The following is a 14,774-nucleotide window of genomic DNA, read 5'->3' on the forward strand; positions in this document are numbered from 1 at the left end:
TCTGGAGGAGGTGTATTGAGGTTATGAGACAAATTGTGGTGTGGTACAGATCATCCAAGCCATTTGAGCTCAAGTTTGGATGAGTGACTAACTTACAAAAGCTTGCTAACATTAGTATTAGCTGAGTTAGCACTCATATATTAATCTGCCATAGCCAGTGTATGCTGTAGAGACTAAAATTATTCTAAATATGAGGCTGTAACCATGGTTATTTTTGCTGTGAAGTAAGGTATTATAGCTTTGGAGTCTATGAGGATTTACTCAAGTTTTTGGCATGGTCACATTTGCTTTAGTTTTTAGGTTGCGTGGTTGCCTGTTAGTTTTGCCAATGAGTGCAACAGCATTAGAAGGTACAAAAAGAAGCAATGGGGAGTTTATTACAATCTCTACTACTGATTATAATAATCACATTATACGCTGCTCAAAAAAACAAGCAGAGGGGCTTATTAATCAGTTTCAGCTACTTTGGCATTAATGAAATTAACAACAGTTGTAGTAGAGGGGCAACAATGAGACAACCCGCATTGTTTTACATGTGGAAGCCACTGACATTTTTTCCTCACTGTTTTTTCACTAGTTTTGCATTTGACTAGGGTCAGCGTCACTGCTAGTGGTAGTACTATTCCTCGGCATGACAAGTTTGGTGGTGGATCAGTGATGGTGTAGGGAGGCATATCCATGGAGGATCCTGGAGGATGAAGGACTTTATACCACTGACTGCCCCACCCCCCCTCAGACAACACCAGGTTGCGCCTCAGACTGTCCAGGAGCTCGGTGATGCCCTGGTCCAGATTTGGGAGGAGATCCCCCCAGGACACCATCTGTTGTCTCATTAGGAGCATTCCCCAACATTGTCAGGCATGCATACAAGCAAGGGGGGCATACAGACTACTGAGTTACATTTGGTATTGCTTCATAAAAATCTGATGGGACATTGTCGTCACCTTGCCGAGTGGCAGGCTGGCGGTGCAGACATGCAAGCTTGTGAATGCGAGAATTCAAGAATGAAGTAACGTAGCGGTTTGAAATGAATACTGCAGTTGTTTGGGTCTCAGTGACCTCCACCTCAAGGTCAAGGTCAGAGGTTAGGTTTTCTGAAACTGCTGTGAGGGGTAGAAATCGCAGCCGACAGTATTTTTCACTTTGATTTTTGGGGTACTTTTCAATTCAGCCCTCTGCCGTGTGATCATTTTTATTTCCATCAAATGATGTGGCATCATTTTATTCCTAACACGTCACTGAGTGTTCCTAAGTGTTCCTTTATTTGTCTCGAGCAGTATACGAGAATAATAAAGAAATCCAGGGACCATGACATGTTTACATCAATAAAATCAAAATGTAATACATTTTAATCCTGAACACTCTGTTTCTAACATTTCTGCTTAACTGTTAGCCTTACAATATGTACTTATTCAGTATTCAAATTACACCTACTGTTAATGGACCTTGAGTGGTCTGATGATGTGAATGCTTGCAGCTTGTAACCATGGGAATCTTTCTCATCACTGCCTCATCACTGCGTGTGATGACACTGTGGCATTACTGTAGCTCTCTGATGTTTGGCACCATATTTTCACAGCAAGCTCAACGCATGTGTGTGGGAGCATATATTAAATGTGTGCATTCTTTGTCTCGATCTGTAACTTTGAGTCACTCTGTTGTCTTTAGGCCCCGTTCGCCTGACTGTGGTTGGATTTGCTGAAAGCACTTAATCATTATTCTCTCTCGCTCTCTCTCCCTTTCTTTGTCTCTCACTTCATTTCTTCTTTATCCGACTCGTATAATCTTCCCCCGCCATCCCTCTGCGTCCAGGTATGTGTTTGAGAGTGTGGGCAACAAGCGGACACTCACTATCAATAAGTGCAACCTGTCGGATGACGCAGCATACGAGTGCGTGGTCGGGGAGGAGAAGTGCTTCACGGAGCTTTTTGTCAAAGGTATATGAGTCACTGTCTTTGGAGGAATCCTTTCAGGAGGGAGCGGCTTTTCTGCTTGGTTTAGCAAATGCTGTCATTTGAGTGTTGAGAGGCCTGACAGCTCTGTTCCCTTCTTGTCATCTGTGTATTTCAATGCTTTTATGCCACGCAGTAACATGCTGCGCTCTGTTGTCTGCTCACTCATTTTTAATGGGTACGTAGCGAGTGAAATTTTCATGCTTTGTTTATTGTCATGTATCATTGTCGCCGTGCTGTTTGTATTAATGTGCTGACATATTTATCCGAGTTTGACTGATATGTGTGTTTTTGAAGGACAATTTGAATACGGATCAATGGTAATAGTAAAATTGCTAGGCAGATTTGGTGTATGATAGCTCTGTATTCGGGGTTTTTGAAAGAAGCACTTGTATTTTGCGTATTCTTGTAACACATGTCATTTTCGGTATTAATTGGGCCTATTTGATCGACTAAATGCATGCCACTTTACTGTACATTTTAATGGATGTAACTCAGTCTACTGCTTTTATATTAATCCCATACTTTACTCTCTTACATCATCAGAACCATAAAAATAAGCTCTGTAACTACTCCCAGGCAGCTACAATGTGTCTATGTGTCTTGATCGAAAATGACTCCTAAAGGTGTGCTCAGACAGGAAGCATTTTCAGCTCCAGCAAACCAGGTCAAAATCTGCGCATTTTACTGACTGCAGAGGTGATTTCTGTAAGCTGGCTGGCAGACATCAGTTTGAGATGTGCTCAGAAACCCATTTTTTTCTGTTGATTTGCTTTAGTTTCATATATTTTTCCTCTGAGCTCTTTATGAAATAACACTAGATTCTTAAAGCGAAATCTCATGCTTATTTCCATCTTCAAATTCATATTCTGAATACTATACTACACTACAATATACTATTTTAAAGTAGATTTGCTTGGCCTTTATAGTATCATTATTGTAAAGATGCATCAATTTAGATTGTCTTGGACGATTCCAATTTCCAGTTTTTCCAATATTTTTCTTTTCTCTCTTTCCTTCTAAGAACAGAATATACAAGCAAAAATGAACTTTTCAGATATCACCCAATCAAAGAAAAGTAGCCAATCAGGGACCAGCTGGAACAGTTTAGATAAAACAAGTTATTAGATTAAGTTAATAAATATCTTTTAGTTTATACTTTATTTATCCCATATTTGTTTTCTTATAGCATAATAATGATAATAAATAATAATAATACAGGCTTACATAAATACATAGACTAACAAAATGATAATATAAAGGGATACGAGATAAACAGACATAAAAAAACAGTTGGATTATTTATTAAACACTAAACAGATTGTGTAACTGAAAAAACCCTTAAAGCTAGATTAAATATTGTTTTTCTTGACCTAACTGAAACCTGTATAGCTCACTCACTCAGTTGCCTTTTCAGCTACTTCATTGAAGGGACAAATTCATGATAAAATATTGATTACATGACATTGTATCTACATCTACATTTCTATTGCATTCAGTGTCTCACTTTTAGAGTTTCTGGGAGCCTCCAAACATGTTACGGTTATTCCATGTCAGAGTACAAATCACATATTGCTTTTTCCAGACTTGAAGGTACGGCCGCTATTACAAACCTACTGGGCTATTTCAGTGTCATACTCTTCTAGCTGTGTCTGTGTATTCCAGAGAGAATATATTCCTCAGCTTTTATGTGGACAACATCAAATTCATTCCACAAAACTTTTGTGATGCCCGCAGTCAGACTTTTACATATTTCTGTGGTGTTGTGAGTGTAGTTCAGAGAGTTTGCGGGCACACCAGCTAAGGGGAGAAAGAATTGAAACGTCCGGAGGGGGACTGGAGGCCGACTGTGACAAATAGCTGAGGCTAGCAGAGCATCAAGCATCACACCATGTGGTTACACAATGTGACTCCCACCACCTCAGGAGACTTGAGGTGCCTTCCACCTCCACAAGATGGGTGTGTTTGGTGGCTTTAGATAAGAAATTCAGGAATATACTATGCTGTTATTCAAATACGAAGGAGCGTTTACACGTTTTGTGTGCTATCCTATTTTTCTGCTAACAGGTACTAAAGTAGGGTATCGACCATTCAAAAAGAAGAAAATAATGCTAAAAAACCTGACCTACAGGTACATGTATACTGTATTATGACATAATTAATATCTTTTAATGATAGATTCTTATTGCTGTTGATATCGTAGAAAAGCATTAGTCAGTCTCCTCAAGTCCTGCTTCCTTGCAGATGTGTTTATTCGCCACACTTATTTTACTCTCCATTCGTATTTGTGTACTCCGGTGATTTAGATATGTCCAGTTTCCAGTTGGTGATTTACATAAAATAGCGTATCTCTTTAATGACTCACTTCCCATCTGTTGTTTGACTCAAAGCTATTTGTTTTCAGAACCTCCAGTCACCATCACCAAGCTGCTGGATGATGTTCATACAGTGGTGGGTGAGAGGGTGGAGTTTGAAGTGGAAGTGTCTGAGGAAGGCGCTAACGTCATATGGTGAGCTAATTTACCCTTCAGTTCATTTTGAGTTTGAAATTCATCAATGTGCTACTCAGCTAATAAAACTCTCTGTATAACGGAATAAACAGTCCAATGAGACAATACGTTTCAGGCCTCATAAAGCAATGCTGACGCAGCTCACATAGTGAAATTTTTAATTTTTACAAGCTAACATAAAAGATACTGGCTAATAGTGTGTAACTGAGATTTCTGCATAAGGACACTCCAACAGAGTCATGGCAAAAGGACAGATGTCAGTTCCTAAGACTTTACATTTTAAAATTTTAAAATTAAATACTGTAAATACAGCGTGATATGACCAACAGCACATGGCATATTACAACATATTATGATCTATTTCTTAAAAACTAAAATGCAAAATCCAAAATGCATTGTGTGAAAAGCAAAGTACCCAGTGATTCAATTCCTCTTAGGGCGAATGTTTGCAGCAGTAACTTGAAGTAGCTGTTTTCTGTAAAACTTTATCAGGCTTTCACATCACAGAGTTTTGGCTCACTTTTCAATGTTACTTGAGTTCATTGAGGTTCATTGAGTTTTTTGATGGCACAGCGTTTCAATCAGGTTTTCTGTCTTCTGTCCTGTCTTAGTTTTTCAAGTATTGTTTCTGCAGGTCTGCTTAAGTTTGATTAAATAAATGATGACAAAGTGTAATATGTCATGTTTTGCTGTTGTACTGAGGTTGTATTTATATAGTTATATCATTTATATAGTTTATTTATTTATATAGCGCATTTAATTACAACAGGAACATTGACCAAAGTGCTGTGCAAGAATACAAAATACCTAGTAAAATAACTTATTTGTATTATTGTATTAAAAGCCAGTAAATACAAATGTGTTTTAAGATAAGATTTAAAAAGATTGGCAGTACGAGCCTGTCTGATGTGTATTTATCTAATTTTACAACCTACTAAGTAATAGGTGTACTTTCTTTCTACTGTGACTATACTTTGGCTCACTGCCATCAGCAAATAAGACACTATTTACCAAAGGCAATGGTGGAGATTTATCTGTTCTGTCACTTCAGTACTGTAATGGTTTATTATTCCAAGATGGTGTGATGAAAAACTTTAAAATAAAGATTTATTGGTACAAAAGGTGTAATGAATAACAAACCCCCCCAAAACCAAAACCATTATTAGTAAGCATCTATCAATAAGCTCAACCAAATTGTTATATGAAACACTGCTATTAGCTAAACATTTTGCAATTGCCTCTAATATCATTGTCTAATAATCTTCTCCACAAAAAAGAATCTTTGTGGCTTTTATTTTATTTTATTTTAAGTTTTATTGTTGTATAAAGCCAGACAGTTTCTAGGCAAAATCTACAAAGATGTCTTTTGGGTTTTGTTTTTTTGTTGAAATAATACACAGCAATCGAAGCTGTCTGAGCAATTAGGGGAAGCCTAGACGGGCTGTTAACTGGGACACTGTCTTCCTTGCTTCCTTCTTGTCTGCACTTTTTTGGACGTGGTTATTCCACTCAGAGATTTTTAGAGAGCCAAACTAAAAGATATGAGTATGAATGCATGCATTTTTTTTCTGTGCTATACACAGCTTTTTTTGGTACAGATATTGTACACAAAAAATCCTCACCTACTGCACAACTTTGTCCCAAAGCCTTTTGACTCCTGAAGGATCTCACTATCTACAACACTGCCAACATCTCAAGTATCAGTCCCTTTTCTCGCGTTCCTCTGCTAAAGTATCTGAGATGTATATATGTGTGTGTGTTTTCTTCACAGGATGAAAGATGGAGTGGAGTTGAATAGAGACACTGCAGGTTCAAAGTACAGGTTAAAGAAAGATGGGAAGAGGCATATTTTGATCATAAATGAAGCCACTAAAGAGGATATTGGAACGTACTACGTCTATACCAATGGTGGGGAGTCAAAGGCAGAGCTGGAGGTTGAAGGTATTTGTCCTCCAGTCCACCAGTGCTTGAAAACTTGCTATCCAGGCTAACCAGGCTTATTGACAACAAACGGGGAGCATGAAAAGCAAATAACAACATGATCATATATTATTGGAGCAATTAAAAATTAAACATTACATAATTATTAATTAAAATAAAAATTAATAATTAAAATATTAATGTTCTTAAATTGCAAAAGCCATGAAATCTGCGGTCCTGTTTAAAGTTTACAGACATATATTTCCAGTATGACTCCTCAGTTAGAAACAAACTTCAGCACATGTTGATGTTTTCCATCCTGACAAGCATGAAAAGCAACAAATTAGTCATTACTCATGTCATCATTAATTTTATTTCATTAATCTCTTGTATCAGTTGTATCACACTATTCGTCATACTAATTTGGTTTTACACCTCCAAAATTGATATCAGGCTTCAGATATCAGGCACTTACACGCTGTGAGTCAAACGAGTCCCATAAATTGATTATAGTGTGAGAAAATCTCTGTCCTTCCCCCTCAGATGAAGGATAGAAATACAGAGAAAAGATAGTATAGTTATAGTAACTGTGAATTAGGTACCTGATATAAACAAAGTACTACAGTCAAAGTGGCTAAAACCAGCATGGCTAAAGCCCACGAGGTAATGAAGGAACGCTGGATAATAGTTTTCCTCTCAGAGACTGCACATACCAGATGGGCATAGCCATAGTGTTGCCTGTGTCACCGTCCAGTAATGTGACTACTGCTCAGATCTACTGTGAAGAAAGAGATGAGCGTGAAAGCAAAGGTGTTGATTTACCAGCTGATCTACATTCCTACCGTTCACTTGTGGCTGCAAGAAAATTGCGGATATAAGAAAATTTGTTTCTTCTGTGCTGTTTCTGGGATCTTCTAGGTCATCCAGAACTCAGAACTGCTACTCTCCATAGTGGTGGTTAGGGAATCCGAGTAGGATGGGTTCTTTCAGATAAAAGATGACCAGAAAAGCGTGTTTGGGGTGTCTCTGAAATGGTTTACAAAATGTATGTATGGATTGGTCGTACTAAAACGAATGCATAAAAGGGGGAAAATGGCTAAAGACACGTTTTTGCGATCATGTTTATTCCTGCGGTGCAAGAGGCAGCTTAACATAGGTGTCTGTGGAGACTGACTCAGTTTTAGCCTCAAGTGCTCATTCACAGAACTGCAGTTTTGACATTTGTGCAATGGTTTCATTTGGTTGTGGAGGTCGCTGCTTAGTTTGTAGCAATGCCAGCATAGGTATATAGTAGAGAGTTTTTTTCTTTTAAAGAAAAAATGGGGGAGGAAGCAATTCCTCCAAATCCAACGTTACTTTATAAATACTTGGTAATAATTAGGTTTCTAATGGGTAGTTAATGTAACTCAACACTAAGATTGGAAATGGGAACACACAAATAAAATCCAGGAAGTTGCAATACTTCAGCACAAAGCTGTAACATTGTATTTGCACTAATTTTGCATGGATACACTTAATTAATTAGGCTTTTTTTTTTTATTAATTAAACTTTTGATTGATCTTTGTGGTGCAGATAAGGAGCTGGAGGTTCTACAGAGCATAGCCGATCTGACAGTGAAGGCATCTGAGCAAGCTGTATTCAAGTGTGAGGTGTCTGATGAAAACGTGACCGGAAAATGGTTCAAGGATGGTGTCGAAGTCGAGGCCAGCGATCGCATCAAAATTTCACACATTGGAAGGTGTGGGTTAATGTTCTGTTGTGATAAAACTGTTGTTTCCAGCTCGGCTACCTATCATGTACAGCTGCACGCATTATGACAACAGCAAACACACACACCCAGGCTCACAAAATCATATAGCTATGACAATAAACAGTTTGCTACATGGCTTGGAAAACTATTACCAGAGGGCTTTCTTAGTTGTTTGACCCATTTTTTGGGGATAGGCTGCAATCTGTAAAGCTCTAACCTCTAAACACATACACACGCTCCCTCAAACACTCGCACATGGTCACACACAAACAACAAACAGACCCCAAGGGTGTGGGTTTTCTCTCAGTAAGCCCTCCATCAGAGCGGCCTACGGAAGGAGATATGCCAAGGTGACAGCGGTCACACAAGGTGAAAGCCATTTAGTAGCTTTCTCACTCTGCAATATTGTCTCTTCAAGTATGTTGCTAGGGCAACTGTCCTTTGCATAAATGCGGGTCATAACAACTGCTGTCTCCTTGGTAACATCTGGCGACATGTCCCCAGGATCCACAAGCTGACGATCAATGACGTGAAGGCTTCAGACGCTGGAGATTATACCTTCGTCCCTGATGGCTATGCACTTTCTCTCTCAGCAAAACTGAACTTCCTGGGTGAGAGCGACGTAAAAATCAAAATACCAAGCGGTTCTTCTAAATTCAACCTATAAGTTGCAAATTTGAATCTTCCTGATCTGTTTAATTTTTCCCCACAGAGATAAAAATTGAATATGTTCCACGACAAGGTAGGTGCTTTTTTTAAAAGACAAAATTCATACTTTATACTGTCGTGTATGACAGTAAATGTTAGAGATATGTGAATGTGCTGACATCATTGTAATTTTTGTGTAAAACTGGATGCCATTAGGTTTCCTTCAGCTGTGAATCTTCTGTCAATTAGATGTCTAAAATATACCTAACATGAAATTTGGTTTAAAAGTGAAAGTAGACATCAAAATGTTGTGTCAACACCCATTATATTCAAGAAAAATTGTTTATTAAATTAAATAAAAGAAAAATTGACAAGTGAACTCTTAAATTATTGAGCTAATCAGCTGTTGAGAAAATATAGCAAATATCATATAAGATGCCACTGAGTGACCCTCTGAACAGAGAAATGGTTAAATGTCCTTGTGCCCAATCAAATCAAATAGTTGATCATTTATTGTTAGTGTAACACTCTTATTGATTGATGCCTAACAGTACGTTATAGTTAGTGGGACAGATTCTGTCTATGTCAGGTTTTCCTCTATCCCAGAAGCACATCAAGGATTTCATTTCAGTTTTTTAGCGCAGACATTATTATATGCTTTGGTAATACAAATAGACTGGGTGACAGTTATCTGGGCTATCTCTAGTCTTCATATAGTCATCAAAAAATTTAATGTTTGTGTGCATGTTGTGTTTTTCGTGTTATACAAACTCATCAACAGTTAGCTACAGAGGTTATGATTATATGAGAGCTACAGTAACTGGCCTAAAATAAAGTTACTTCATACATAATTACGGGAATACTTGCATTAAATATCCTTAAAGGTGCAATATGTAAGACTGCTAAACAAACCATCAGAAAAATAAATTAGCTGATAAACAATCATGACAGTGTGTCTGCATGTTGTTTCCAGAGATACCAAGCAAGCTCACATGATACCAAAATAGTGGTGTCCCATTGCACAAGGCCACATTTGTACCTCAAAACAGGACAGTGAGTCTATGCTGTGTTCACTTTGCTCTAATTTCAAAACAAGAAGAGAAAGAAGTAACTTTCTCTCCTTGTTTTGGAGAACAAAGGTCATATATGATGACGAATGAGTCTGAACCTTACGTCAAATTCTTGATTTTGTCAGTCAATGGACAAATGAAAAATGCAACAAAGGCTGAAGATACTGGTGAGCATCCACATGTCCAGGTTTTGTTTGGAGCTTAGCTCTGGTTGCTGCACTTATACTGTAATGTCCCTCCCTGAGCCATAAGAGGATGGAGGAACTGAAAACCTGTCACTGAACTTAACTGTATTTACAGTTTTTCCTACTGATAAGGGAACTCTGCTATTGTTACTCATACTATGCCAAAATAATAAAGTAATAGGTAAACAAAAACAATTAAAACACAGAAGCATTCTACTATAGCAACTTATATTTGTTTATAATGGGTCCATGAGGGGGAGCATTTTCTGTAATTTTAGACATAGTGACAGATGTTTTATTGACAGATTTACTTCAGCAGCATTTCTTAATCATAAAACTGAACAATACTGGTGAAATTGCACTTCCTTTTTTATTTAACCACACTTAGACTGATGCTTAGGTATGTCTGTAGTGCACTTTGTTCCACCTGCAACAACACCCTAGAGTTTACAGACGTACCCTGGAGTTCATTTATACATCCCTGCAGAAAGGTGTGAAGTTAAATCACAACAAACTGCTTTTTAGCTGCTGTTAAGTTGCTCTTTGCTCTGTTTTGTTCTGAAAATTGTGTGATCTTTTCATAAAATGCAACACAAAAGGGTCTTCTATGAAACAATTTAAAAATATATAATGAATTGAAGAATGTGAAAGTTGAAAATGCTCACAGCTCTGGAAAGCCATCGAGTAGACAAAAGCCCCAACTTGCTTGTTTGGCTTTCCAAATGTAAAACCCCCAAATCCCTCTATTGTTTTTTTGCCAGAGTCCAAAAAGACCATATATAGAATAAAAAAACCCCAGTAAATTTAGTCTTTGTGCCACCTTTGAGACACCTTGAATCTCAAATATAAAAAACAAAAAAAGAACCAACATCATTGTTCTAACCTAAATGGTCTTTTTCTTCCTGTCTTCATCTGGTCACAATGAAAGATCCTCCCAAGATCTTCCTGGACACCGGTAGCTCCGGCGGCAAGAACAACATTACGGTGGTGGCTGGAAACAAACTTCGCCTGGACGTTCAGATCACAGGAGAGCCGGCCCCCACTGTGTGCTGGATGAAAGGAGACCAAGTGAGAAAGAAATGGCTCTCATCCTTCACCTCGCATCACAAACGCGTCAGATATTTTATATGTTCTGCGTCAATCGGAGTACCTCGCCGTTAGTCACTAAACAGCACAAAAGAAGAATGAAACAACACTAGAGTGGGACGGTTGAATCACCTGTCTTTGTGGTGGCTGTCGTCATGCGACACCGTCCTCTTCAGCAATCTCCTTTTGTTCTGTCTCTCACTCTGTGCTGCCCTGTGTGGTAGGTGTTGTCCGAGGCTGAGGGACGGGTCCACGTGGAGTCAGAGCAGAACGTGTGCAGCTTTGTAATAGAGGGGGCGGAGAAAGCGGACGAGGGCCAATACTCCATCACGGTGACTAACCCTGTCGGCGAGGACAAGGCGGATCTCTTTGTTAGAGTTGTGGGTCAGTGGCTGTTTCTTACTTTTGCCTTTTTCTTTCCTTGATCCCTTTCTATTACTTCTGTCTGACTGAGGGCAATAGTTCCTCAGAGTTTGAGACTGGGTCATGGTAAAAAAAAAAAAAAAGGAAATCCATAAGTTTCACTAGTGGTGCCATCTTTTAAAAACTCACGTCATCTGAATTTTCGGTCCAGTGTCTTTGCAGCTTCTACCCAGAACAATTAACATATTAAAAAAAAACGTATGTTTTTAGACTTTCACCTCAGATATTGTTTTTCATTAAAATACATACTGTAGGGAATTTGTCTGTCTCTTAATAGAGTTAAGAATGACCAAGACATAATTTATATAATAAATAATAATTATCTAGTCTCTAGTCCAAGATGGATTTTAGGGTAAGCAATGAATAGAGAGCAGTGGATGAAATTACTTAAATAAGGGACATAGAAACATTTGATTAATAGTTTTTAAGAGTCATAAAACACACAGAATAGCTTGCTCTAACATGATTTGTAATCACCACTGATGTAATTTATTCTACAAAGTGGCAATGTCTATATAGAGGTAATAAAAAATGTAACGTCTTTCATTTGTGATCAGTGAAACATATGATGGCTTTACCAGTGCATTTGGTGTTGACTCCCCAAATCACATCTGCATGTTGTCTTACGTACTGTACTACATCAAAAACCTCAAACGCTCCCATTTCTCTCTGTGTTTCATCTCTCCATGCTTTCAATTTCCAACTGTAACCTGCCTCTCCAGATGTGCCAAACTCTCCTGAGAACGTCAAATGCGCATCAGTTGGCGAGGACTCTGCCATCATCACATGGGACCCTCCCGCCTTTGACGGTGGAGTTGCCGTTAAAGGTACCCCTGAAACATGCAGCGTCTAATGTTCACATCTGATGTCTTCCTCCCAAGAGAAAAGAGGAGTTTAAATTCCATTTTGTTTATTACATTGCAATATTTTTTTCTAACTGACGTGGAGCTGTTTTTAACGACTTCACCGTATGTTGATCCTGCTTCCTCGAGGGTACCTGATGGAGAGGAAGAAGATAGGCTCGCCCAGATGGACGAAGCTCAACTTTGATGTTTACGAGTCCACCACATACGAGGCTAAGAAGATGATTGAAGGTGTACTCTACGAGATGAGAGTGTTTGCAGTCAACGGCATTGGCATCTCTCAGCCCAGTGCAAGCTCAAAGCCCTTCATGCCCATTGGTGCGTTGCCATTTGTCATTAGCAGAATGGTTAATTAACAGAGGCTTTTCACACAATGCTCATTTTGAAGCAGCTTAACCTACCTTCCCATCCCATTATACCCCGTATTAACGTATTAATTAGCTCTTGTCTCTCTCAGCCCCCACCAGTGAGCCCACTCGTCTCACAGTAGATGATGTGACAGACTCTACCTGTGCACTCAAGTGGCGTCCTCCAGAGAAAATCGGAGCAGGTGGCATCGATGGCTACATCATTGAATACTGCAAAGAAGGAAGTAAGAATAACCAAAATGGATATCACTTTATACTAAGGTTTTATTTTGGATTTGTAAGCTAACTAACGACATTAGATAAATGTCAGAACTTTACAAATTGGGGATATTAACAGTAAATTGTGGGTTAATATATATTTATGCACCTTTGAGTTAGCTAGCAAGAGGAATTCATACTTACACCTGCTATTCTGAGTGTATGACTGTTTTCCGGCTCTCAATCAAGGCTGCATGAAATGCTCTACACGTGTGAAACACTTGTCACGCTCAGTGGTTGCCATCTTGGCTATGCAGCAGAAAGGAAGGGGCCACTAAACAATTTTAAGCAGGTTAGATAATCATTACAATATAAATGCTAACAGTGATATTTGCATCTGTTGTGTTTTGTGTATATACATGAATTATGTATAGCCAGAGGCATGACAGGCAGAAGATAGTGGGATGATCACAGTCAAACATTAGAAATGTTATTTCCTGAAATTGGAAAGTTTAACATGTTGGATTTAACACAACATTACCCCGTTGAAATTCATTTCCTTTACAAGTCAACTGATAGTGTACATAATGTACTACATGGCACTGGGATTCTGCTGTAGAAACACAAACAGAGAGAAATGGAGGCTACAAGCCTGACTGCTTGCTGCTTTTGTTACCTGTCTGCTGAGCTTTATCGTCACTCTTGGCTAGCTTTATGTTAGCATGCTGTTTGAGTAGATGCTTGCAAAGAGCCAAAGTTTTGGAGTTTAATATAGTTGTTTATGTCCTGAAGTTTCTTTTGTCCGATGGAAAAAAATAATAATATCCATATCACTGCTTCTTAAAAGCTCTAAACCGCTCCAGCATTTTTCTCTTGTCATGCACGAAAAAAAAATCAGCTGAACGCAGCACAAGTGTAGGAAGAAGTCTAAGGAGCTTGGAAAGAAAAGCGTTGGGACTTCTTTAAGTTGCTTGAAGACGTTTCACCTCTCATCTGAGAAGCTTCTTCAGTTTGTACTGCATTACTGAAAAATGTAATGTGATTACAGTATTGCATTATACTGAACACTGGAATTTAGACACATTAGAAATCAGTCATGCAAATGAGATTCTTCAAATCCTGGCAACCCAAAAATTATTCATACAAAGAGAACGATTGATCATTTGCTAAACCTCTCTGCCTAAAAGTTATTTTATTATAGGAACTGTAATGGTCATGGTTACTCCTTCGGTTAAAGTAATAAATGAGTGATATGACAAATCCTTCTTAAAACAAACAAACAAAAAAACACGAGCAAAGGCAAAAGAAATCATGTGTCTGGCGTAATGTGAGAGGTACTTTTGGATGCTCCCTTATTTCCCAAAGCATTGCCACAGCACACACATCCGCATGTTTGATTTGGCACAGATTTTGCACCAAATGCCCTTCCTAACACAACCTTCTCATTTATCCAGGCTGTAGGAGTACACTAGCTTGTGACCCCCTGAGAAAAGGCCACCTGAGGCTGGATTAATGTGCGCTATAGAAAACTGTCCAACTTTCTGCCTACTGTAATAGCAATCATCATTCAGCTATTTACAAACTGTATGTGAGTTTTTAAGATTAGTAGGTATAAGAAAAAAGTTTGAATGAAGACGTATTTGCCAATGTGCCTGTGTGTGTGTTTTAGTGTTATTTGTATATCTGCCTGTTCACTGGTAAGCAATATTTATACGTGATTAATTTCTCAGCATTAATCTCAAAGTTACACACTAATCCTGGTTTTCTGATCTGTTTCTTCACTATTCCTACTATTGCTTT

At 38.5% G+C, this 14,774-nt stretch overlaps 1 protein-coding gene across 1 annotated transcript in view; it reads left to right on the forward strand.

Annotated features, from left to right (window-relative positions):
• Window positions 1-14,774, forward strand: part of mybpc2a (myosin binding protein Ca) — a 42,051-nt gene that overhangs the window by 13,403 nt on the left and 13,874 nt on the right. The window contains exons 9-19 of the mRNA XM_084925211.1: window positions 1,813-1,937; window positions 4,357-4,462; window positions 6,234-6,403; window positions 7,956-8,121; window positions 8,638-8,744; window positions 8,846-8,875; window positions 10,965-11,104; window positions 11,347-11,506; window positions 12,268-12,372; window positions 12,538-12,726; window positions 12,866-13,000. Coding sequence (XP_084781337.1) covers window positions 1,813-1,937; window positions 4,357-4,462; window positions 6,234-6,403; window positions 7,956-8,121; window positions 8,638-8,744; window positions 8,846-8,875; window positions 10,965-11,104; window positions 11,347-11,506; window positions 12,268-12,372; window positions 12,538-12,726; window positions 12,866-13,000 — 1,433 coding nt within the window. The remainder of the gene's footprint in view (window positions 1-1,812; window positions 1,938-4,356; window positions 4,463-6,233; window positions 6,404-7,955; window positions 8,122-8,637; window positions 8,745-8,845; window positions 8,876-10,964; window positions 11,105-11,346; window positions 11,507-12,267; window positions 12,373-12,537; window positions 12,727-12,865; window positions 13,001-14,774) is intronic.

Source organism: Perissodus microlepis, chromosome 4, assembly GCF_051167445.1.
Source record: "Perissodus microlepis isolate ML-2025 ecotype Zambia chromosome 4, ASM5116744v1, whole genome shotgun sequence".
Classification (NCBI taxonomy): Eukaryota; Metazoa; Chordata; class Actinopteri; order Cichliformes; family Cichlidae; genus Perissodus; species Perissodus microlepis.